Source organism: Pipra filicauda, unplaced genomic scaffold (genome assembly GCF_003945595.2).
Source record: "Pipra filicauda isolate LSUMZ 115617 unplaced genomic scaffold, ASM394559v2 scaffold10_size6260569_pilon, whole genome shotgun sequence".
Taxonomy (NCBI): Eukaryota; Metazoa; Chordata; class Aves; order Passeriformes; family Pipridae; genus Pipra; species Pipra filicauda.
Genome location: NW_024103541.1, coordinates 1,461,489 through 1,485,629, shown reverse-complemented (window position 1 = coordinate 1,485,629; position 24,141 = coordinate 1,461,489). Strand labels below are relative to the sequence as shown.

The 24,141-nt window shown below is 44.5% G+C and overlaps 1 protein-coding gene, 1 long non-coding RNA gene and 1 other non-coding gene across 31 annotated transcripts in view; 1 reads left to right on the top strand and 2 right to left on the bottom strand.

Moving 5' to 3' along the window:
* The window catches only part of CLASP1 (cytoplasmic linker associated protein 1), a 174,512-nt gene that overhangs the window by 36,908 nt on the left and 113,463 nt on the right, over positions 1-24,141 (top strand). For 28 of the 29 annotated variants that reach the window (XM_027725610.2, XM_039381687.1, XM_039381657.1 and 25 more), the window contains exons 3-8: positions 10,762-10,840; positions 11,071-11,174; positions 11,671-11,762; positions 11,850-11,925; positions 14,259-14,356; positions 15,677-15,744. In XM_027725610.2, the coding sequence (XP_027581411.1) occupies positions 10,762-10,840; positions 11,071-11,174; positions 11,671-11,762; positions 11,850-11,925; positions 14,259-14,356; positions 15,677-15,744 (517 nt within the window). Of the gene's footprint in view, positions 1-10,761; positions 10,841-11,070; positions 11,175-11,670; positions 11,763-11,849; positions 11,926-14,258; positions 14,357-15,676; positions 15,745-20,165; positions 20,283-24,141 lie in introns of those variants that run through there. The other variant, XM_039381725.1, reaches the window with a different exon arrangement.
* On the bottom strand, positions 216-8,935 carry LOC113990311. The gene is made up of 2 exons (XR_003541598.2): positions 1,937-8,935; positions 216-1,008 (listed from the first exon to the last, which is right to left on the bottom strand). It is a non-coding gene; the product is annotated as an uncharacterized LOC113990311 (long non-coding RNA).
* Positions 9,086-9,202, bottom strand: LOC113990326. The gene has a single exon (XR_003541608.1). It is a non-coding gene; the product is annotated as a U4atac minor spliceosomal RNA (small nuclear RNA).

Here is a 24,141-nt window from a genome sequence, read left to right as displayed (position 1 = left end):
TCCAGTTGGTTTTCCACTTGTGCTGTCAGCTGCTCAGACAGCTTATTCTTTTCCCTTAACAAAGTGCTGGCTCCTTCAAGCAATGCAGGATGTAGAATTCCTTCCTCTTCCCTTGAGGTGTTTGTGGTTGGTTTTTTGTTGTTGTCGTTTTTCTGTTTTGGTTTGGCTTTTCTTTGGGGGGGGAGGGTGTGTGTTTTTTGTTTGTTTTTTTTTTTTTTTTTTTTTAAATCTGTAAAATGTCTCTCCGGTTGAACAGTTCTGGAGACTGGAGCACTTTGGCCATGGGTACTGCTTGAGCTGCCTTACCAGTGTCAGCCCACCCTTGTGTCCCAAGGATACACTGGATCTTGAACCAGTAATTGGCAGGCTGTTCACCTTGATCTGCTATGACTAGGCTTCCACGAGTGCCAGCTGCAGGAGTTCTTTTGTAGCAGTGGGTTTCCAGCAGAACAACAATAGCCAATAAAATCTTTCCAGGCAGATTTTGTTGAACAATTATCCTACAGTCAAACAACTGTCACCTGTTTTATATCTGGAATATCAGGTGAGTAGGATGATGAGGAGTGTTTTTTGTATGGAATTAGGTTTTCCAGACAGCTTGTTAGAAAAGCCACAATTACCCAGCTGAGCTGCTGGGCTTGGTGCATGTGGTGTTTGCTCCAGAGCAGTTCTGCAGACATTGCAGCCTCCAAGTGCCAAGGCAAGAAATCTACCCTTGTCCGTGTGCAGGTGTCTCGGACCCCAGATGCCTGTGGATGAGTAGCTTGCCTGAGACTGCAAAACCTCTTTGGGTTCCTGACCACATGCCAGGCACCCATGTGGCCCAAGGGTGTGCCCTCATTTAGATGCATTGTGCTTCCCTGTGTTGTCATATAATTGAGTATCTGTTGGACACAACTAAAAAGGCGTCTGTTTTCAGTCTGAGGGACGAAAACAGATGTTTTATTCTCTCGTGAGAGCTCAGTAAAGTGATGCATCAGCTGTTGCTCCAGATCTCGATGATGACAGCTAAGAAGGCAAAGGAAAAGGCACAGAGGTCAAAAGGAGTTAAGGAGAGGAACATTAAATAATTTTTGTTTCCTGTGTGTTAGGTGACGTGGGGTTTAGTTCTGAAGCATGTGGAAAGAATTAGCCTCTAAGTTAGCATGACGTTTTACATGAGCAGGGGCAGAATCTTTTAAATTGATTTCTGTTTCCTAGACCGGACAAATTAAAGTCTTGGAAGAGACCTAATTGCTGAAAGTTAAAAGATAATAAAAGCAATGCCTGAATAGATCAAGAACTGTGCTAAGAGCTGAGCATAAGAGAGACACAGTTGCAAGAATCTTGCATGAGGTTGGAGCTGCTGAGCCAGAAGCTGTGTAAGAAGGTCTGCAGGGCGCTAGGCCTGGGCCGGTTGTGCCACTTCAGTGGAATGTCCCTGTCCCCTTTCGGGATCACATGGTGGTTTAAGCAGAGGGAGCATGGTGGCAGTGCCCAGCTTGCAAGTGGGCATTGCAAGTATTTCTGCTGATGTGAGGTCTGGTTCTACCTGCACGGGCACACTCAGGTGAGCGCATCAGGACTGGGACTGCGACCTTCTGTGTTCTTGTGGCATTGTTTTTTCTGGGGTCCTGGTTGTAGCTGGAGTCACTGAGGGCAAACCTTTGCAAGTTTTCCCTTTAAGTTGTTTGACGTGAATTGAAAAACAGAAACTAACTGTACCTTGGAGGGACTAAGAGAGAATGGTAAAAGAGGAAACTGATGTAGCCAACAGCTTAAACCAGAAGCCTCAGTCTTCACTTACCCATCTTACTGAACAGTAAGCTGTGGGAAGCACCACATCTGCTGTATGGGTTGTGCTAGATCTTATGGCTGCTCTAGATGCTGGGTTAAATCTAGCTCAGGTGCACCCCTCACTGGTGTAGGAGAGACTGAGAATTGGTTTAACACATACCTTTAGGGGTCTTCCTCAGGGCTTTCTCCTGAATGGGTCAGAAAGGGTATGAGTAGGATGCCTGGGGACTCTTCTCAAGGGTGTAGGAGTGTGTGGTACAAGCTGAGCAGTCTGTCTGTGCAGGGCTGGGAGGTGCTGTGAAAGCTTTAGGTTAAGGTGTTTCCAGAGTTTTACAAAGGCTGTGGCTACTGAAAATGCTATTGCATTCTTGACTGCATGTCTTCCTTTCTTCCCAAACAAGGCAAGAACTAAGCCTCATTAACTGTGATCTAGCAAGAGATGCCAGCACCTAATAACTCCCCCGTTCAAGTCAGCTGCTGCCTACTCCTCACCACAGTGGCTGCTCAGCCTCCCAGATTGATCCCCAGCTTTTTTCACATTCCAGCAGCTGGTGGACTTGGCTGTTTCTGCATCTATTTGGTGCCCTCCTCATGAGGCTGTCCATGCAGCCTGTCATCACAGGATTGCTGTTGCTCATAAAAGGGTGTATTGAATGGTGTAATCTGGAAGTGCAGATGTTCAGAAGCTTGGGAACTAGTGATCAAGGGGAATATCTGGATATTTGAGCATCCTCACAGTTCTTTCTAGTCTTTGTGAGTCCTAAGAGAGCAAAGAGGACTGTTGGTGATTTTCTGCTAGGTTGTGTGCTTGCCTTGTTTTTTATCACATGCTGTCTAAACCTCGGAAGCACTTCTATTTCAGTATTAGAATATGCTGAGCTTTTCTATTCCTGTTGGTGTTAGAGATGAAGTTGGGGTCAGTGCTTCTGTGCTGGAAGCTTTGAGGTGCTCCGGCTGATAAGGTTCTGCCTAAAGGCAAATTACCAGTGTGATTTCTCACTTGCTCTGTGCACTGTAGCAGCCTTTTGCCTGTAATGGAGGGGAAAGCAATGTTATTAGGTGAACCAACCTGGTCTTTTAATAAGGCACATTGTGCTGTGCTAGCAATTTATTAGCTGCCATAAGAAAGGCTTTCAGTTTTCCTATGATAAACAAAGCAGGGCAATGCAATGGCTTTTTTCCTTTCTCTGACATATTCTAGTTGCTTTTCTGTAGGAGCACTCGTTGTCTGATGCTTCATTATGCCTTGAACTTCTGAGATGCAGCTGGTCACCAAAGCTACAAGGATGTGGTGGTCCTGATCCTAAGCTGATGCTGAGGCATGATCTCATCGTTGGTCACAGAGCTACATTAATTTTTTGTTATTGGCTGAGAAACTGGCTGTAAGTGCTCAGCTGGAGGCAATAGAAATGTATGGAATAGTGGCAGTGTTTGTGACTAAGATATATAACTGCTTTGGGGTGAAGAACCAAAGGTAATAGCAGTTGGTAGTGCAGGTGTTTCATTTTGATGTTGTTTCATATGAAGACACTAAGCACTGAGTGCTGCCGTGCAGGTATCCATACCTGTCAGGTGCTGCATAAACAGGACCACCTTTCTGAAACAACGCTCCTGGTTTTCAGCAGTGTTTGGGGTAATTGAGATGTGGAAGCGTGAAATAAGCTGGGGCTCTGCTTTCAACTGCCAAGCCTCCTGTTCTATTACCATGAGTGCTGCTTCCCTGGGGATGGAGCACAACTGGCGTTTATGTCCGTGGTGATTTACCTGCTGTGCTGTCTGGTGTTTTGACCTCGCTCGAGGTAGAAGAGCCACCTGTGCTCTACAGTGGTGACTCTGCAACGTGTAATTCCCTCTGTGTCCTTTGGACAGAGCCCAGTGGCTGCTCTTCTTCTCATCGCGTGCAACAATTCAAGGACCAGTTCAGAATCTTTGCAAAAGAGGGCGAATTAGTTATTCTTTGGAACCCATCCCTTCAGTTCCCCTGAGCAGAGGCAGGGCAGGGAGCAGTGTGGCTGAGGGCTGATTTGCTCCAGCTCTTTCACTTAGGACATATTTGTCAGCTCTCCTGCAAGTGGATGACCACATTTCACAGTGATCATGTTGTTTTAAGCATCACTCTGTTTGTCTTTGTGGAGTTTTTGTAGTGTTAACTTCTTGCTCTGTGGTACATTTCCTTAAATTGCTTTTAATTACTCATGTGTTATACCAGATCTGTAGCTCTGAGATCAAGAGACAACTGAGGGGTTTTTGTTGGCTTTTTTTTCTGGATCCAGAAAGTAGTTCTTGGGATTTTTTGCTTTTGCACAGGAAATCTACCCTTGTGTCCTAACAGTAGGAGTAAAAATACATCTATGTATTGATCATTTCTGACAACTTTTAAATTACCTCCCAACATTTAAATTACTTTAAATCCCAGTCCTTCTGGGATTTATTTCACCTAGATATTTACTAAGTTGTTCATTTGTTCCCAGGTTTGTAAATGAAGGAGAACTTTTAATAACCAGATTTTTGCTTGGTGGTTTCATTGGGTGTTTTAGTTCACCTGCTTCCAGTCCAGCAGTGGACCCTGGCAGCCTGTCACTTGTCACATAGGCTTTACTCTCCTTGATCACTGTCCCACAGTGCTGCACCATTATAAGCTCTGTGAGTTGGCATCAAGTAAACTGGTCCCCAGAATTTTGGTGTGAGCAGTGAACCTTAATTCACAGATTTCATTATAGTTTTTTACAAGCAGTAGTTTTGAAGTGCTGAGCTGTGCTCTGAGCTCTGTTGCATTGGAGCAGCGGGGGGTTAATGAGATGGGCTGATTGCAGTTCTCCCTCTCTCCAATCTCAGAGACTGGAGGGAACAGTGGGAAGTTGTGTTGCTCCTTGTGTTGTGTAAGTGAGGTGTTTGTTGGAAGCTCAGATGGATGGGACTGTAGTGTGAGGACTGCTGGGATACTACTGGCTGTCATGACAGTGAGGAAAGGTGATTCAGTTGGCCTGCAAGGGTCAGAGGAGCTCAGAGTCGTGTTGGTATGGAGGCCTAGGGAAAATAAATTTGCAAGATGATGTTGGACAGAGACAAGGACTGAGGGGAGACCACAAGTAGTGGAGCTTTGGGAACCTGTCTGTGTGGAGAAGCACAGGGCAGTCAGTACCTTCTGGATTTTCCTTTGAGGTAGTGCCACAGTACAGACAACATGAGCAACCTGGGATTCACTGCCCGTAGAGAAGGCTGTTGTCATGAGCTGTCCTCAGAAGGAGACAGACATCTCTGGATGTATTGCCAAGAGAAAAGGTCTTCAAGCATGACATAGTAGGAGAGACTGGGAAAAGAGATACAGAGATGAAAAGCATTGTGTGGTTTAAATCCTGTCAGGTCTGCTCAGTGTGCTGCTACTCTGATTTGCATGCAGTGATGCTAGGAGCCCCTCAGTGCTGATACTCTCCAGTATACAGGATGTGGCATCCCTGCTAAGGAAGGACAGAGTGCCTGGGATGTTCCTGACCCACCATGACTGTTCTCAGCTATAAGTAGTCTTTCTTTGATCTGGTATTGCTTAGTGTAACTCCTTGTTTTGGGCAGAATAACTGATCACCTGTATAGTGGGGCAGAAAAAAACCATCTGAATGGTTTCTGTAGCTCTTTTTTCCATTTTTCTAAATCAAAAATAGATATCTGGCCTCTCATCAGTATCTCAAAACACAAAAGAAAGCCACTATAAGATTGTTTGGTAAAGAAAAACTCACACATTAAACTTCACAGATTTAGAAACTGGTGGTAGTTTCTAAAGTAGCTACTTCCAGGTAGCTACTTCAAGAGATTGTGATCCATGTTCCAGTGTAAAAACTTCTATATCCAAACCAAGCAGATGCTCTCTCGAGGCATTGCTGTATTGAATGGCAAATCAACGGCCCAGCACCCAAAATTGTGTGGGGATTTTGAAGGTGGTATCTGTGGTATAGGGATGGTATCTCATGGATCTAGAGAAAGAACCCAGGAATAACTATTTCACGTCTTCCCCTGTTCAGCTGTTAGACCACAGCTTGTAGTCAGGCCAGTAAAACCAGTTGTGCTGCTGTTACTGCCTTCTTGTTGCTGGTGATGGTTTTGCAAATTGTGTTGTACAGAACAACTCATGATCTGTGTCTGTGCTAGGGTTGTTGGGCTGGGGAGATGTACTCATGCTGCCAGTGCAGATGTGATCCCTGCCTTGGAACATGAAATGTTTTGCTGGAATGGTAGAAGGAGATGGACTCTTCCAGACTGGATGTGGTTGTGTTCGAGTGCAGGTGGAATACAGCAGTCAGCATTTCATAAGTTAACTTCACGTTTCTCTGTCTACCAGGAGTTTTGTTACTGTTGTGCTGACCCAAAATATGTACTCAACTTGAAAACTAAATTAGCAAATGTCATCTAACTTTAGTGCTTGCTCGGTCTTTCGTGCCTAGTTCAGTTGTGGTGGATATTTCATGTCCTGAGGAATTAGAACTGCTCTCTGTCTGACTATTGCTGGTCAGACAGGCAGTGATGTGGGGCATCAGTGCTTGCCTCAAGTTTCCCAGTATGTAGTCTGAAGCGTTCTCTTGTTTTCAGAAATATATTAAATTTGCATACTTAAAGTATGCAAGCGCGTCTTCATGTCTTTGTTTATGAATCCAAAAGACAATCTAAGCAAGTGTTCAAAAAAACCTGGTTGAATTCTCTTACAAATCCTTTTCTTCATGGTGAGACTTAGAAGTCTTTTCTTCCATCTCCCTTCCCTCCTCCAAGAAAAACATCCTAGGCAGAGACTTCAAAGTGAAAGGGCCAAGCTTTGTCACCAGTGGTGGAGATGAGCATGTTGAAACAGCATGAAGCAAGCTGGTGACACAGCTGGGGTAGGAGCTCTCTCCAGCATTTCCATTTGGTTCCCAAGCTGCCAGGTGTGGAAGGTCCAGCAGGAGGCCAGCAGAGCAAAACAACTCCGTGGGGATGTGCTGCTCAGCCCATTGATGCTTCCCTGCAAGAGACAGGGGATAAAGGTTTGTGCAGCAGCCATCACATCTCTGCTGCTTGTGGCATGATGCAGAGTGGAGGAAAGGGTTTGCCTCTCCCCACCACAGTTTGTGCAGGCTGTCAGGGTAGCCCGAGGCTGAGATTCACTCTGGTCACTTTGTGCTGGATCAGCTGCTTCTGGATTGTGCAGCTTTCTTAACCTTTTATGGGAGCATATTTAGGTGTGTAATACCCAGGTATTAAAGAACAGATGCTTTGAGTTCTTTGAAGTAACTTTTTGTTGACCTCTTTAAAAAAAAAAAAAAGTATTGTCTGTATTGGGAAAGGCTGTGTGGCATCCTGGGAACTAATTCTTTACTGACCTGGCAGTCAGAGAGAGGCAGGAGAAGGGCTTGCTGACAGCCCTTGGCACCTACAGGAAGTACTTCATGACATGACAAAGCAGCAGCAGATGCCAATGGATCTGAATTCTTGGTGGTGTAACTTGCCACCCAGACTATTATTGACTATATTGGGGAACCTCAGGAGTCAAATAAGCAGAGCAGCAGAGTCTCAGACCAAGCACACAATACTGTGTGTTTCTGATTCTGAGATCACTCTTTTGGGGGCCTGTATAAAGTAGTGGCTAAAAGACCTGTGCTGATGTAAAGGCCTGAAATAACTCTGTAGTTATCAGCACTGCAGCATTATCTGGAATTTGATGGAGAGCTGCCCTTCCTGTGCCTTGGTGTGGAGCTGTGCTGGCCAGCTGGCTTCCCTGGAGAGAGGCCCTGCTGTGGGATCAGGGAGTGGAGTGGCTGCTGATGGGGCCCATCCCTGCTCCAGCCCTGAGTCTTCCCTCTCCTGAGGTTCCTCCTGCTTGTAGGTGTGTTAATTCAGGCAGAGCTGACTACTTCAGTGGTGAACAGGTGGGCTCTTCAGTGCAGTCAGTCCAATGCAACAGTTGGGCTGGAATTCAATTCATTATTCATTTGTTTGCCAGCCATGCCCTGGGTTGTCTGTTATCTGTCTGTAGTGGATCCACTGGCTCTCTCAATCCATACATGATTTCAGCTTTTTACCTCTGACCTTCAGGAGTTTGAGGCAGGTGGCACGTTGGGGTTGATAAATGAGTCCAGCATGGTCGAGAATAACATCTGCTCACCACAGTGTCTGTTTCCTCAGTAGCTGTCCAAGCGCCACTGTAATCATTGTGCTCAATAAATCCCCATTTTTATAAGCACAACAGCAAAAAGTCTTGGGAAGCTTAGCTTGTCCTCCCAGCCTCATCCTGGGGGTGAACTGCAGGGTATGTTTGCACTGTGCATGTGTTTCCTTTCATGTTTGAGCGATGAGTTCCCCTCACTCTTTCTGGCTTGCAGGCAGTTTGAAGAAGAGATGGATCCCTTCCTCTCCCGGGATCGAATTTACCCCTGGGGCACATCTCTGTAATTGCAGGCAGCACACTTATCTCTGTGCGGGATGCTTCTGTGATGGGACTCTAATCAGACAGCTGTGAATGGTGACTGGCACTCAGAATCCCATTGATTTTCCCTAAAAGCATCGCTCCACTAATGAGGATGCGGAGCCCACTCTTGCTGGGGCTCTGCTGCCGGACCCCAGCCGGGAGGCTCCGGGTGAGCTGGCAGACAAGCGGGCAGCCATGGGGCTTAGGGCAGCTGGCTGAGCATTTGTCAATGGTAGATTAAATCCAGTGTGCAAGATGAATGTGAAAACGAAACACGGCTTAACAGAAGCACGAGGAAAATTCTCCTTTGGCGTACAAATAGATTCTAGATCTTGTCGGCATGCTGCAAATGATGTTGAATTAAAAAAAATTGCACGGTTGAAGGATCTGTTACTCCGAGGGGGAAAACTGCAGGAGCTGTTTGGAGAACGTGTTTGGGAGAAGTCAGGATCCAGGGGCTTGTATTTAGAAAATTTTCTTTAGCAGACTTGACATGGAGTTGTAGGCTGTTTCCTGTACGCACCATGCATAGCTCCGTGGCTGCTCCGGAGCTGAATCCATGGGACAGACAGAGGGTTGTTGTGGACTGACCGCTGGCATGCAGAGCAGCCGTGGCGACTCCAGCAGGAGTTAAAACAGCGTGACCCGGGCGTGGAACGTGAGGGGTTTGGTGTGGACAGCGGGTACCCCGGACGCGGCTTCCTTAGGGACATTGGTTGTTGATGGGAGGGGTGCCGGCGTCAGCCGGGTGTGTCAGACCGCAGCAGTCTCCATACACACGCCGCCGCGACGGGTGCCCGGTCGGGCTCGGTTCGGACGGGCTTTCCCTGCCGCGGGGCGGGTGTCATTGGGACGCGCCGGGCACTCGCCGCGGTGCGAGGTTCCAAAAATTGCGCCGCGCACGGAGCGGGCGCCGCTGTGTTGCTTTAGGCGTTAGCAGGGCTGCCCTCGCCACACGCTCATTGAGCAGCCGCGCAACCCCCAGATAAGGACGGTTAAGTAGCAGTTGCGGGCGCGCCGCCTGTAGGGGAGGGCGAACTGCGGCCTAGGTCGCGGCGAGGGGCGGCGCGCCCCCCGGCCCTCCCGCTCCCGCTGGCCGGCTCGGGGGCGCGCTCCGCGCGGGGACGCGCGGGGAGCGGCGGCTCGGGGCGGCCCCGCGCCCCGTTCGAGCCCTTTTGTCGGTGGCGATGGCGCTTACCCAGAGTGCTCCGCGCCAGCCGGGCACTCATTTGCATAGGGGCGGGGCAGCCGCGCGGCGGCAGCGGGGACGGGGCGCGCCCCCTGCTGGGCAGCCGCGGCAGTGGCGTGGCCGGGCCGGGCCCGGGTGTGCGTGTGGATAATGGGCATTATCTGTGCAATGCGGGTGTGCCTGTGCTCCCTGTGCCTGCACACGGCCTGGGGATGTGCAGAGAGTGTGGATATGTACGTGTGGATAATGGGCATTATCTGTGCAATGCAGGTGTGCCCGTGCTCCCTGTGCCTACACACGGCCTGGGGATGTGCAGAGAGTGTGGATATGTACGTGTGGATAATGGGCATTATCTGTGCGGTGCGGGCGTGCCCGTGCTCCCTGTGCTTGCACACGGCCTGGGGATGTGCAGAGAGTGTGGATATGTACGTGTGCGATTGCACACACACTTGAGTGTATGTACAGGGAGTGTAGATCGGCTTATATATTTGGAGGTTTAGATTAGATATCAGGGAAAGCACCAGCAGGGTGCTTGGGCAGTGGAACAGGCTCCCTCGGGAAGTGGTCACAGCACCAAGCCTGACAGGAGTTCAGGGAGCGTTTGGACACTGTCAGGCACGTGGTGTGATTCTTGGGGTGTCCTGTGCAGGGCCAGGAGTTGGACTCGATGATCCTGATGGGTCCCTTCCAACTCAGCAAAAAGTTTAAAATAAAATTTAAAATCTAAAAATAAAAAAATGTGTATATGTGCACATTTGTATGTATGTACAGACAGCATAGACATGTATGTATATGTGTATATATGTACACTTAGGTGTATGTACAGGGAGCTGAGCTGTGCTGGGACAGCCCCGGTGGCACCACCTCAGAATCCTGGCTGTACCTAACACTTCCAGGCATGACTAACCTCAGTGCTTCTCCAGGAACTTGGAGAGAAATGTCTCATACCAGCACGATCAAGGTCTATAGGGCATCCTCATGTGTTTCATATACAGGCTACACAGTATATTCAGTATGTAATGTATCTTTTTGTGGCTAGTAAATGTAGTTAATCAGAGTGGGTTTTCTGATCTGCAGCCTGTCCTGAAACTTCTCTCAAACAAGGTGTCTTTCCCTGGGTTTCAGTTATGTTATAAAAGCGTTGGGTTTAATTTCTGCCGGTGAATAATTAAGCAGCTCTTAGTGCACACCATTTTCTAACTATAATTGTAATAATTGCAATTAATTACAAATGTTAATTACAGCAAATACTGCAGGGTTATGTATATGATTTGTGTACACTGGACATGTATATGTATGAATTTAGCATTGAGCAGCAATTACAGCTGTAATGCACACTAAAACACCATCTGTCCTGTCCCTGCAGGTGGTTCTCCTGGGCATTGACATCATTTCCGCACTAGTGTCCCGCTTACAAGATCGCTTCAAGGCCCAGATTGGCACAGGTGAGGGTGTGTGTGAATGTCCCCAGTGCTCTGCTGGCATCCCCTCTGGCTGCTGTACGCAAAGCTTGGTTTCTCCCCAGGAGAGCACTCGGGAGGCTCTGGGTGGTTTTAGGCTCAGCTGAAGGGCAGCAGGTCCGATTCCTCCATTGGGTGGGGGGAGAGCAGAGAGGCTGTGCCACTGTGTCAGTTTTTTCCTGAGGGATTTGGATGTTTCTATTTTCTTTCCTCAGTTCTGCCAAGTTTACTTGATAGGCTGGGAGATTCTAAGGACTCTGTGAGGGAGCAGGATCAGACCTTGCTGCTGAAAATCATGGAACAAGCTGCTAACCCTCAGGTATGTTTGACAGCCCTCTACAGCGTGAGTGACTGGCTGTGTAAAAAGGAAAACTTTTTCCATCAGAGGGTTTTCGCCTGTGGCTCTGTCTGAAATGGCTTCATTTCCCTACGCCTTGTTATGAGATATTTGCTTCACTTGAGAATGCTGTTGCATGACAGGATGCACATGGGAGTGTGAGTGTCGGTGGATTTCCCAGGAATGGGATGTGTTGGGTAGATGTCAGAGTTGTTGTTCTGGATCTTTGGAAGGTACTTGCTTTCTGTAAATATGAATATTGTTTTAGGTAGTGGGGAGTTACTGTGAAGTCAGCACAGAACAAAGAATTAGTCAGAGCTAAAAGTGTCTTGCTACTTCTTGTCCTGTTGTTCTTGGATGGGCCTAAATCTTATATTTAAGCTCCAGAGATGGCATGGTGTATGTCTGCTGCAAGGGAGAATCTTTCTTCCCCCACTGTCTGTTTTTCCTGTCTCATTCTCTCTTCTGTTTTCCACAGTACGTGTGGGACAGGATGCTGGGAGGATTCAAACACAAGAATTTTCGGACAAGAGAAGGGATTTGCCTCTGCCTTATTGCAACACTCAATGCGTAAGTCAGAACCTTCTGCAAACCGGTGTTGTGTACACAAGCCTGCTCTGTGATTCATAGTGGTTCTCTTTTGTTCTTCATTCCCAGATCTGGAGCTCAGAGTTTAACACTGAGTAAGATAGTGCCACATATATGTAACTTACTTGGAGATCCAAACAGCCAGGTAAGCTTTTGCTGTGAGTCATGTCTAAAGGTTGTGCTGATGATTGCCTTGTGGGTAATCAGGGCTATGTTCTGGCTGGTAAATCAGCTCATTGTGCTGGTGGTGAGCTCTGAACAATGTTGTGCGTGAAGAGCCCTTTGCTGCTTTTGAAGAGGTATGATTTGAAGTATGTCCAAACCAGCATATCAATTACTCCAAGAGTTCAACAGAACAACATGAATCTGCAGGCGAGATGAACAGAGCAGGAAACCTTTGTGGGAAAGGAACTCCTGTACCTTACAGGCTTGAATACAGGAGAGGCTGCGAGGATCCCTCTGGGCTTGGTGCAGCACCCCTCACCTTCAGAGAACAACCAGTCTTGGTGGGGAGGGCAAATGGGACCAGTCGGACAGCCTGACCATGTGTGCTGCCAGAAACTGTGCAGGAGTGTTCTCAACAGGGAGTGAAGACAAGCGGTGTAGAGACCTTAAATCAGCAGTGCAACCCAAATAAAAATACAAGCTGAATAAAATTTGTTCCTTCTATATGCCTTTTCTCCTACTTAAAATTAGATGGAAGTATGTGAGGTTAGTGAGAAAAGGGGGATGGGGAAGCAGGGTTCAAACCCGTATTGTGTAATGTGTACTAGCAGTTTTTCAATAGCCCTGTTGGTTCCCCTGTCAGCATGAGTGACACATAATGGGATCCAGGTCTGGAGCGGGTGTTCAGTTGAAAGGAGGTGTGGGCTGTCAAACTGGGGAATTGGTTTTCCTTGGCTCTGGGGAGTTGGCCATATTCCCCTGGCTGTCAGGGCCACCCCTTGCTGAAGAGGAGGACTGAGTGTGAAACAGCCTTCCCTTGCTCCTTGTACCAGTGCAGGAGGAGAAACTCGTTACTCCAAGAAGTTTCTGAGGAAGTTTAATATTCAGGGTCCTCAGGTTCTGAGCTGAGACTAAGCAAGCTGTTACCCTTCAAGGGGATACTGGGTTTAGGGCTTGGATGTGTTGAACAGCCAGATGCCTTGATCCTGCCATTGGTGAGCTGTTGAATGAACTGGGAAGTTGGTGTTTTCCCTCAGAACTGCCTCTTCCTTGTACCTGGTACAGCTTATTATCCCATATCCAGCTGCAGGGGTAAATAATGGATCTGATCTCTCCCTTTCTGCTGGATCTCGTTCCTTGTCCTCAGAAAGCCCATGCCTGAACTGATCAGACACCCAGTCGCTGTCAAAGTGGCTCCTGGTGGAACAGCACCTGTCCGGGCGCAGGGGCTGGTCCTGACCTCCCGTAGGGCTGCTGCGCTGCTGGTGCCTTCTCCTGAGCACTGGGAGACCTGCTGCCCGGTCACTGCTGCCCTCTCTTGGAGAGAGAGAGGACAGAGAAACACATCCAGGTCAAGTCCTTTGTTGTGGATGTGGGAGCTGTTCCATTACAGCTCTTCAGAAAGAGTGCTTTTGTTGTTTTTAAGTAATGCAGTTGCATAACCCAGTGTGCATCTGGTGTTACAACAGTATTTAAACTCTGATTATTTTCTCAAAAATAAAATTGAGACTGAGACAAGTGTTTAGGGTTTTTTTGACTAGGAAGCAGGGCACATGTGCTTGCGCTTTGAATCTCACCTATAGGCAATTCTAGCTTGTGTCCACAAGATATTCCATATCTAGTCACAAGGTGTGCAGGTGTATGGGTAGCTGCCAGACCATCTTTTGAGAAGCAGAAGTGCACAGCTTTGTAGGTGTTTCTGCAGGCAGAGCAGATAGTTTACCTTCTCTGCCTGCTGTGTGTGGTGGAGGAAAGGGGTTAAGTATAGAAAGGTGACACTTTAATCAGATTTATGTCTCTTCTGTTGTCTGGCGGGAAGGATGTGCTCAGCAGTTTCTTGCAAATCAGTTTGGAAAACATGCAAAATTAATGGTGATTCAGGTGATTGATTACTCCTCCCTTTCTCCATGTTTTGTTAGCAACATAGAAACATAAGTTTGTAAAACAGATTTAAAATTCAGTTTGTTTTATAATGTCCAAGTAATACGAGGTCTGTTCATGTCTCTCTCCTTTTTTCATCCAGTAAATGTACCTATTGCACACAGTGGGTGGAGTTTGGCAAAGGCAGCCAAGCTCCCAGAGTATGAAACCTTTCATCTTATGCCTTTACTGCCTTTTCAATTAAATTAGACCTGCTGATACTGTTAATATGTGAAATGCAGGGTTGGAAGCTCCTTCATGAACCCTGTGGTAACAGGTATAGTGGCAACTGTTGTTACTGAGAAATATGCAAATTTAGTTCTCCAAGGTAGGACAGGGATTTAGTTATTTAAATTGTAAAGACGATTGATTTCTCTCATCTCTCCCATTCAGGTTCGAGATGCAGCAATAAACAGCCTTGTGGAAATTTACAGACATGTTGGTGAACGTGTAAGGGCTGATCTCAGTAAAAAAGGATTACCACAATCTCGGTAAGTTGAGAACGTCCTTAAGTCTTCACCGTTTTTGGCTTTCTTTTTATTACCTTCCTTCCTTCCTGCCTTTAGAAGGCTTTGGGAGCTGCGTGATTGAACCTTTTCCTGGGATCAGGGTTTGATATTTCTTCATCTCAGAAACACTCAGGTTTCACTTAACGTGGATCCTGTACCTTTGCCCAAATATGTCACCACATCTGGAAAACCACTAAAATTATTACAGATGTTTAGTTAACTTATTTATGATTAAATTACTTAAGATTTTTCCTATATGTTCTGCATGTATAGAGAGGATGCTTAAAAGTAGCCTGTGTTTATGCAAAAAAAACCCAGTCAAAATAATCAGTTTTAAGGTTTTATTAAAAAAAACCCCAAAATAAACAAAACCAAAAAACCCACCAAAAAAGAGTCCATAAAAAACCCAAACAAAACCCAGCCAACCCTACACCAAAACCAAAGCCATGTCCCTCTGCTCTGCCATTTCAGCTAAGAAAGCTGCTCTGCATCTTACCTCCAGTGCGCAGGGTGGAGCATGGTTAGACCTGAGGCTGGAGGAGATGGCAGCTTGTCAGGGCACAGAGGGAGGGGAGAAGAGGTGATTTTGGAGGTGGGGTGCATGCAGACGGAGGCAGCACTGTTGCCTCTTGTTCTCCAGTGAAAACATCTGCTTCCATAATGTGGCTCAAAGTAATAAACTGTCTGGGAAGGGATAATGAGAGGTGATAGGGATCTTCTGCTCCACCAGGCCTGTCACATAAATGGAAAAGTGTCAGAGCCAAAGACAAATGTTGTGTGAAGTTGTTTTTTAGGGGTGTGTCTTGTGGTATTTCTGCAGATAGTTAAGATAGGCAAAGTGGTGATGAACTGGAAACGCATTTACAATTAGCCATGTCACATCTTCAGTAATGTAATATTTCCAATTATATCTCTTACACTTCTGTAATATCAGTTGCTTCTTAGTTTTTCTAATCAGTTGCATGTTGACTTTTTTTTTTAATTTTAAAATAATTTCTTTCCACACTGACATTTTCGACTGTGCTCCCAATGAACTGAATGAAGCCAAATTTGTCTGATATCTTGAGATGTTAGAAGATAGCTGCCCAGGGAAGTGGTGGAATCACCATCCCTGGAAGTGTTCAAAAGCTATGTGGATGTGGCACTTCAGGACATGGTTTAGAAGTGAACACGATGGTGCTGGGTTAAAGGTTGGACTCAATGATCTTAGAGGTCTCTTCCAACCTTAGTGATTCTATGATTCTAATATTCCTAAAAATTAAATTCAGTTGTTCATTGTGCATTCCTTTAACTTTCAAACAGGTTGAATGTAATTTTTACAAAATTCGATGAGGTCCAAAAGTCTGGAAACATGATCCAGAGTTCAGGTGGTGAGTAGAATTACTTCTAATCTCTTCTGGTGTTTTTTGCAATTTTTGCTAGTAATTTGCTTACTTTAGTAACAAGTGTTTATTACTGTTTTTTGTATTGATAAGCTTATGAGTTAGGAAGTAATCTTAATAGGTATCACTCCTTGTTTAGGAATAGATTTTTGAGAGAATTCTTGGTGAGGAAATTCATCCTTCTACCAACAGCTGAGTAGAGCAGAGATGAAGAACCTGAGTTCAGAACTGCGGGTTCCTATCAAGCTCACACCCTCTGCAAGGCCAAGAGCAGGAGAGGTGATGTCCCTGGTCATTCCCACCATGCTCTCAGAAGCCAAGAGAGCAGAGAGGTCTTTGCTCTTTTAAATTGGAAAAAATATCTTTTTCACTTCTAGGCACAATTCTTCTTTCCATATCCATTTTTAAATACAGTAAACTTCATCCCTGCAGGAAATAATAAAATCAACTTATTTGAAAATCCTGAAGTTATAATTTGGATTATTCAGAAATGTGATGTGATAGTCTCTTGTATGTTTGCCAACAATGAAGACCTAGTGCAGGTTCCTCAAATGGAATGGGTTAAAATTATACCTTTGCATAATGTGGGAAAATTTTGTCTGTACAGGGAGATGAGACTTACAGAGGTAAAAAAGTGCAGTTGAGAAACAAGTGTCCTTGTAGTTGTTTAAAAGGGGGGGAAGTAAATATTTAATCCCTTATCAAACTTCTTAAGGTTCACAACCTCCAGGTGATTGCTCTGAAATCCCAAGTGAAACAAGCTTAATGCTGACTCAGCTTCTCTGCTTTCCACTTGGCTAGGCCAAGGCAGAATTTTTTGCTGGCAGTGAAACAGAAGGGGCTTTCAAAAAAAAACAAAAGCAATTTGGTGCATCATTGTACTGTGTATGTTGCTGTTGTTTGGAGTTTGATGAGACAGACTTGCTATCTGTGGTAAGACATATTGCTTATCTAAAGCATCCGTGTATCAGAACTTCTACTTTTAGACTTCATTGGAAACTACTTTTTCTTTTATACCCCTTTTTCACTGTTTTGGTGAATTTGAAGATTTAACTTTTTTGTGCATCGAGTGCCCGAAACCGTACGATCCCCATCTCATGTCCTTGACTCCCCTGACAGGCTTTTAGTACTTCCAGACACAAGTACTCCTGTCTTCCTCAGCCTGCTAAACCTGATCCTCTGGTGTCTCTCTGTTCTTGCTTGTGCTGTGGCTGGATGCAATCCTTGGAGTCTCTGCTCCATTGAATCTCTTGTGTGGACATTGAGACCAAAAAGTAGCCTGGGGAAAAAGGAGATGGTGAGAGTGGAAGAGTGTTAAGGGGTCAAAGAGAGCAAAGGATAGGATCTCCTATTGCTCTGCCAGAACCTTTTCATCTTCCCTAACAATGAAGAAGTCTGTAGTTGCAGAGTTCAAGCAGTTCTCATTTGACACCATTACTTATTAATATATTTTGTGTGTGTGTTTGAGGGGAGGGTTCAGTTTCCTGTAGTGCCATAGGCTGGTTTGTTTCTTCCTTGCCCTCCAAGCATAGCACAAACACAGCACACATGCTCATCATATCTAATGTGTCAACAGCTCTGTGCAACTTTCAGTTTACCTTGGTGAGGTTGTGTAAAGCCAGCGAAGGAGGCTTATCTTCACCCGTGGTCACAAGTTTATTATGGCCTGAAGACAAGCTAAGTTTGTCAGGTTTCTTGTGTCCCTGACACCTTCTGCAGCTTTTGAACAAGGGTGACACTTTCAGCAGTTGTCAGAGTCACCAGGGAAGGTGATGATAAATATTGCACATCCAGAAGATTTGCCTTTCCCAGGAAATAGTGGAAATAGCTCTTAGTTTTGTTAACCCTTTGAGTCTGGCAGAGTGGTTGTATGGGTGAATGAGTCTGTGCTTTTCTGGTGGGTAGCCAAGAACAAGGTGTTGGCTGAAGGGTCACTCATAACTGAGCAGTGGAGTTGTGCTAATTACAGTGAGACTTGAAAGGGGTTGTCCAACCTGTCTTATCGCAGAACTGGACAGGTGGGAATGCAAATGTTGCTTCTGGAATGGTGGAATATGGTGAAAACTGGTCTCTTGGCTCTGAGACGAGACTACAGTTTGGGATAACAGTTTCCTCTACTGGTTCACTGAGGATTCAAGTAAAAGAAAGCAATTGCAGCAGCACTGTTTGTATATCAGGAGTGTTTTGGAGATAAGGGAGTTGCTGTAAGTTGTTAAAGCGTTCCTATCTGATGGTTCCCAAGACACAAACAAACAGAAATCTTACTTAGACTACCAGAAAAGGTGCTTAAAATAATAGAACACTTTCATAATCCAAAGAATAAATGTAATAAATGAACTCTAATCAGATTGTGAATTTCAAGTCTCTGAAAACAATTTGCGTTTTGTATTTATTTTTCTGTGTTGTGATCCGTGAATCCTTCTTTGAGTGTATCTTGAATTGTTTATTTTTTTGGCTAGGCATTGTTTTTATCATTTAGTAATACAAGAATCAAATGCATAGTGGGGTGGGGGAGGTTTGCAGAGTAATCTGAGGTGTTTCATTAAGACAGAGGGAGGTTTTGGCATGCCCAAGTATGCTGCTTGTTGCTAGGCTACCAGCAGCCCTTATAGCTAGAATATGAAGTTAAAATCCACGCTGGATTTCTCGATGATTCTCAATGCATCTCTGTTTTGTTATTTGGCATATAATTAGTCAGCCTCTTGAAGCAAAAATTATAGTTTTTCCCCCTTTGGGCTTTCAGCAAGCTAATTATTTTCTGTGTAACTGCTTTTGCTAATTATGCAGATGCCTTATTCCCCTGGGACAAATACATTTTCAGCATGAAAGAGCCAATAATTGCCAGCTAGTCAGCTGTTGTCTTCATGTGGCGCTGTGTGATGATCTTGAGTTGGATGTGATACAGAGAGAGAGGCTATTGGACACAGACTCCAAGAAATTCATGCTGCATTAATTTCCTTGGTATTATCTGGAAGGACCTTAACATAAAGTGTACAGGTTTTCTGTGGATTTGAGTTGACTTTGGATCAGACCACGACTCCAGAAAGCTTTATAATCAAGTTTCAATACAGATTAATAATAAAATAAATGATCTGCTGAGAGACACAGGCTGATAGCAATCAATAACCCAAACCAAAGCTTTCAGTAGCCAAAATGTTTTGGGGTGTTTTTTATGCTTTTGATCATTGTGATATCTTAATATGATGTTCTTTGATGTAAACCTTTTTTTTTTTTTTGTATAGGTCACACAGTTTTGGGAGATACTTCTATATTTATCTGTGCAGGGATACTGCAGTGGTGCGCCTGTGGGAAGGGAGGAGATCGAACTTTCTTATTGGTGATGAATTTTGACTTGGGAGAGCAAGATTTAGGGACAGTGGAGGTGGTAGTGGTCTTGGGCTACAAGGGAATCAAAGCAGGAGATCTTATAGTCAGAATTCTAGAGTTGAGATCTCTCCCCCGTGGATGCTTGCACGGAGTAAGGTGAGAGGAGGATGCAGTTTTGGTAGCTGACTGTATGTATGTGTGTTCTAAGAGTGAGCAAGTTAATTAAAATAGTGCTAAAATAGAAGATGTGATAATTTCAGTTACTGAAAACGTATGAAGAAGGAGCAGTGCTAATTTTCAGTAGAACTACATCTATATTTGAGATAATGTATTAGATAAATATGCTATTTGCTAAGTGAATTCTGTTTAGGCAGTTGAGAACTTGGAGTCAGTTAGATGGAAACTAGAACTATTTTAGATTCCTGTGTTTTGCTAGTAATAAAGTTGAGTAATTGAATGCTATTTTGATATTTATTATACGAAGGAAAATCACCCACATTTGCCAAGTATTGCCATGCATCTGGGGGTGGGATATTGTTTGTTTGTCAACACACATCCAAGCAGCAGAGTTGCAGAGTGGAAGGAGGGACAACTGTCTGTGGTAACACAGAGGGATTTCAAACCACTAAATGCTGCATTGTGCTTTTCTGCATTCAGTCCTCCTTGCGCAATTTAAATTCCATTATGGCTTGTTCTCTGAATATGGTTTTCAGTTTTCAAGAAAAAGAAAATTCATTTCATTGAGTCAGCATTCTTATGGCATGAAAAAAGCAAGTAAATACCCCTTCACCTGTGTGGGACCTGAGAGAGCAGTAATGTCTGATATTTGAGTGAGCACCATTAACTGAGAGTACATCCTTGTGGACGGTATAAATGGACAAGATGAGCTCTGCTCTCTTTCTAGCAGCTTTGTAAATAAGTATATTGCTGCCTCTTGGATCTTAAACTCTGAAATGTAGAAGGGAGGGGTGTGAGCAAGCAGGCACAGGAGGACACATAGAGCTCAACTGAATGCTGAGCAGGCTTTTATTTTGGAGGAGAGGTGGCAATCGCCTGCTAGGTCACACAGCGAAGTGGTGTAGGAGGGTGGCGAGTTTGCTGCTGGTTAAGTTGCTGAGAGACATGTACTGTGGGGCTGCTCCCGGAGCACAGTGCCCTTCCCCAGGATCCGGCACTGCAGAGAATGACTACAGGGAAAGGTAGGTGTTAATGAATGTGCCACTGGGATGGATGTGTTTATTTGTTAGTGTCTGAATATTTGACTGTTCTGTTTCTTTTTAACGGTGTGACGAGACTGAAGCAGTCTTGCAGTAAAAGTGGAACTTTAAAAAAAACAGCCTGGAAGCATCTATAGCCTGGTGGCATCAAGCTTAGTTTAAGTTCTATAAAATATGATAAATGATCTGTTTGATGGGGTGAAGGAAGAGGATGTGTGCATATATAAGGGAATGGAACAGGTTGTGAGAGGTGAAGGACAGGTATTTTCAGAAACCCTTCCTGGTCTCTGATTTTTTTGAGTGATCACTGAGACTTTAATTTCCTAGCCGTTGCCTTTTGCAAAATTAGTTGGGAAGATTATTTAAATTGGTTATGAGTACTTTTGAATTGGAACCACAGTTCCAAGAATGTGCCATATGGAGAATCAGTGTTTTCCCCTGCATTTTTATATTTTAACTGCATTTCTGTAACGGAGGAATTCTGTGGTATTCAGTGAGGCTGGAGGAGATTAGGTGAAATGGAAAGGCAGAGGACATCTGTATCTATTCACCTGTGAAGAATAATTTACAGGATAGAGACATATATTGCATTTATTTTTGATACGTAAGGAGCCTGTGCTTTTTATCTTAGCTTTCAGAGGAGGTGATTTTTGTTAGCCATCTTTGCAAAAGCTGCATCATTTTTCTTTCCCTTTTTCTCTCTCCGTTCACTGTACCTGTTGTCGTGTTGAAATCCTTACTACACTGTCGATGTAGTAGACTAAATTTAGGAAGTCTGAGATTGTCGGTATCTGAATTTTATAGACCTTGGTTTTGTATTGATATTTACAGCGTCAAGGTGCGAGTTAACTGGCAGCTTTTTATGTAACAGAAGGTAGAAATCACTTGGGCAAATTGAATGCTGTGGAATGGATACTACATGTTACAGTATATGCCATTTCTATGCACAGTTCTTCATTTTAGGAGCTTGGAATATCCTTTTGGAATATTATGTTTTCCAAGGCAATTATTACATGTCTTTTCAGAGGAGGCAGTGGATGCACGTGTGAAGCGTTCCTTGTTCACTGTCAGTAAATGCCTCCCAACTCCAGGAAATAAACACAGAAACCATCTAGGCTGGTCCTCCTTCTCTGAACTGCATCACCTGTCAGTGGATAGTGTCACCATCTACAGCTGAGAGACCTTTTCATTCTGGCTCCTCCTGTCCAGGTCAAAAGAGGAGTTGAGAATAATCCATTATTTTAATAAAGTTGGAATTGTGTTGAATAATTAATGTATTTAATTGCTTATTAAAGAAAACGAGCATGTATTTTGTTGTCAATGAAGCATGATGATTTCATCATGCTGGGAACTTCTCAGATTTATAGGATCAGCTGGTGGAATGAAGAGCCTGGGGTAGTAGTCCAGCTGGTCTTATCTGTTGGGAAATGTCTGACCTCCAGGTCACCACTGCTGAACTGTGGTAGTTGCAAATGTCAGAAGAAAAGTAAGTGTGTAAGTTGTTAGTGCTATTGTGTGTTCTGGATTGAATCCAAAGTACCTTGAGTGCAGCATTTCCTTGCAAAGAAGTGTTAGACCAGAGTTACTTTGGTTGTGTGTGTCTCATCACTTCCCTAAACCTGATGGTTTTATATGAACACACAAATGCTATTTTGGCAAAGCTTTGGTGTAACTAAGCAGAATCATGTTGCTACTAACATCACTAACAGATGTGCATAAAATACAGGCTAAAGGAGTGGGCAGCTTAAGGACAAGATGCTGCTGTTCAGTGGGGGGGTTGTGAGCGAAAGATTAACGTGCACCATTCTATTAACACTTAATGGAAGTTAAATGCATGAATATCCTGCACATCTGGAATGAAATTTTTCATGCGGGGCCTGATCTTCCTCTTTGGTAAAAGCACCATGTGGATCTGAGTGACCTCAGTGTTTGTCTTAGAGAATACATGCAAGTTGGAGCACATTGCAAGGATGAATCTCCAGTCGTGTTCATAAAGAATTAGAATGAAAAAAATCCTACACACTTCCCATGGAAACTGCAGTAACATCTGGTACAGCTGCAGAGGTGATCACAGTTCAGGAATCCTTTGTAGTTGCTGTTTTCTCTGCTATGGTCTTTTCCTCCCATTTCTTTCATGTGTTTTGGTGTTCATGTGTTTTGTTTTCACCTGTGAAACAAAGCCTCAAATCTGCAGTGGTCATTCTTTAAAATCTCTGGACCAGTTTCCTGGTATCTTCTGTGCTGCTTTGCCCAGCTGGCTCTCCTTTGTAGATCTTCTGTTAGAAAGAGTTTAGGGATCAAAGCCGAAACAATATTAAATCTGGTGACATTTTCCCATGAAAGGACTAACTCTAAATATCATAGTTTTGATCGCTTAGCTTTGTCATTTATTGTACACACAATCTTCCAGGGGCAAGTTTATCAATAGAATGGTTCATACACATGCCCGTGCACACACATATTGATCACTGTGAATATAGCAGTGATTTTAGGTCAGCCTTTTAATTCTCAACAGTTCCCTGAGAGAGATGGGAGTACAAGTTATTTGACTATCCTAAAGGAAGGCTGGCTGGCACACTAAAGGGCAACCTGGTGTGAGTAAAAAGTATCCCATAGCTGTATACTCTGCAGATTCGTGAAGCTTATTTGGGTCATGTTTGTGTTTCACACATTCTGACTTCAACACTTGTTGGGTGAGCACAGGAAAGTGCTTCAGTGAGTACAAGTGAAGATATCACATGCTTTCTGCTGTTATGGAAAGAATTACAAAATTGTTCTTGACATAGGAATTTTTGCCTGAGGCTCACAAATACTTCAGTCTCCACAAAAAGTGGCAGAGAAGTGGGGGTCTTTCTCCTTTCTGTATGCTGTCTGGGTGCTGGGTTCTTGAGAGTAGTCTCCTGGTACTACTTTTAAATGAATGCTCTGGGCTGTTCTTACATAGAATCACTGTCCCAGTTAGAATTCAATTGCCGTCCTTAATCAGCAGCCCCAGCAGTGGCCAAAGACTGCTTGGGGGAGAGATGAAATTTCTTGCACCTCTTGTGGAGCACTTTGATGAATTCCTGTGCTGCTGCTCTCATTTATTTGATGAGATTTGTTTTCAGGTTGAGCATGTAACAAGTGAACTGAGTTTAGCTCCTGTAATTAGCAGCCTCTGAGGACAGCACTCACCCCAAGGTAATTGGTGGAATACAGGATAGGCTTTTAGGGGCAATAACAGTACGTGAGACGTGTTTTCTCCTGCCAGTGACAAAGAACATCCCTGCCCTTGTATACTGTAACTACGGTGGTCGCAGCTTCCATAACTGTGAGATTTTATTCAAGTGTCGAGACTGAAGAGCACCTTGTTGATTTCTAAGGAGCCTAAGATCAAATGCCTGTGGGCTTGAAGATCTTCTTGTACCTAGTCTCTTTTCATTTTCAGATCATTGACCTGAGGCTGGATGAGATTAGACCGTCGAGTCCATTTCTGAGAAAGACATACTAAAACAGATGGTGTATCCAGTTTTAACATACAGTGGTAGAACAAAAACTGCAGTTATGGCCATGTGAGTTTGGGGCATGAAGAGGACCTTTTCCAAATGCAGTAGCAGACAAGTGCTGATTTGTTACTCCAGAGAGAAGTACAGTTAATGCATTGTCTGTACTTGGCTCTGGTCTGGCATTATGCTGCCCTCCTCCTCCGTTATGTTTGGCTGAAGTATTTTGTTTGTAGCTCAGATATAGCAATGTGAAATAGAACAAAACCAAGCTATAATAAGTAAAAACATCCTATTTTTGTAGTATTAAGACAGCAAATACTGTATAATGACTGGGTTTCTTCTGCTTGCTGAAGGAA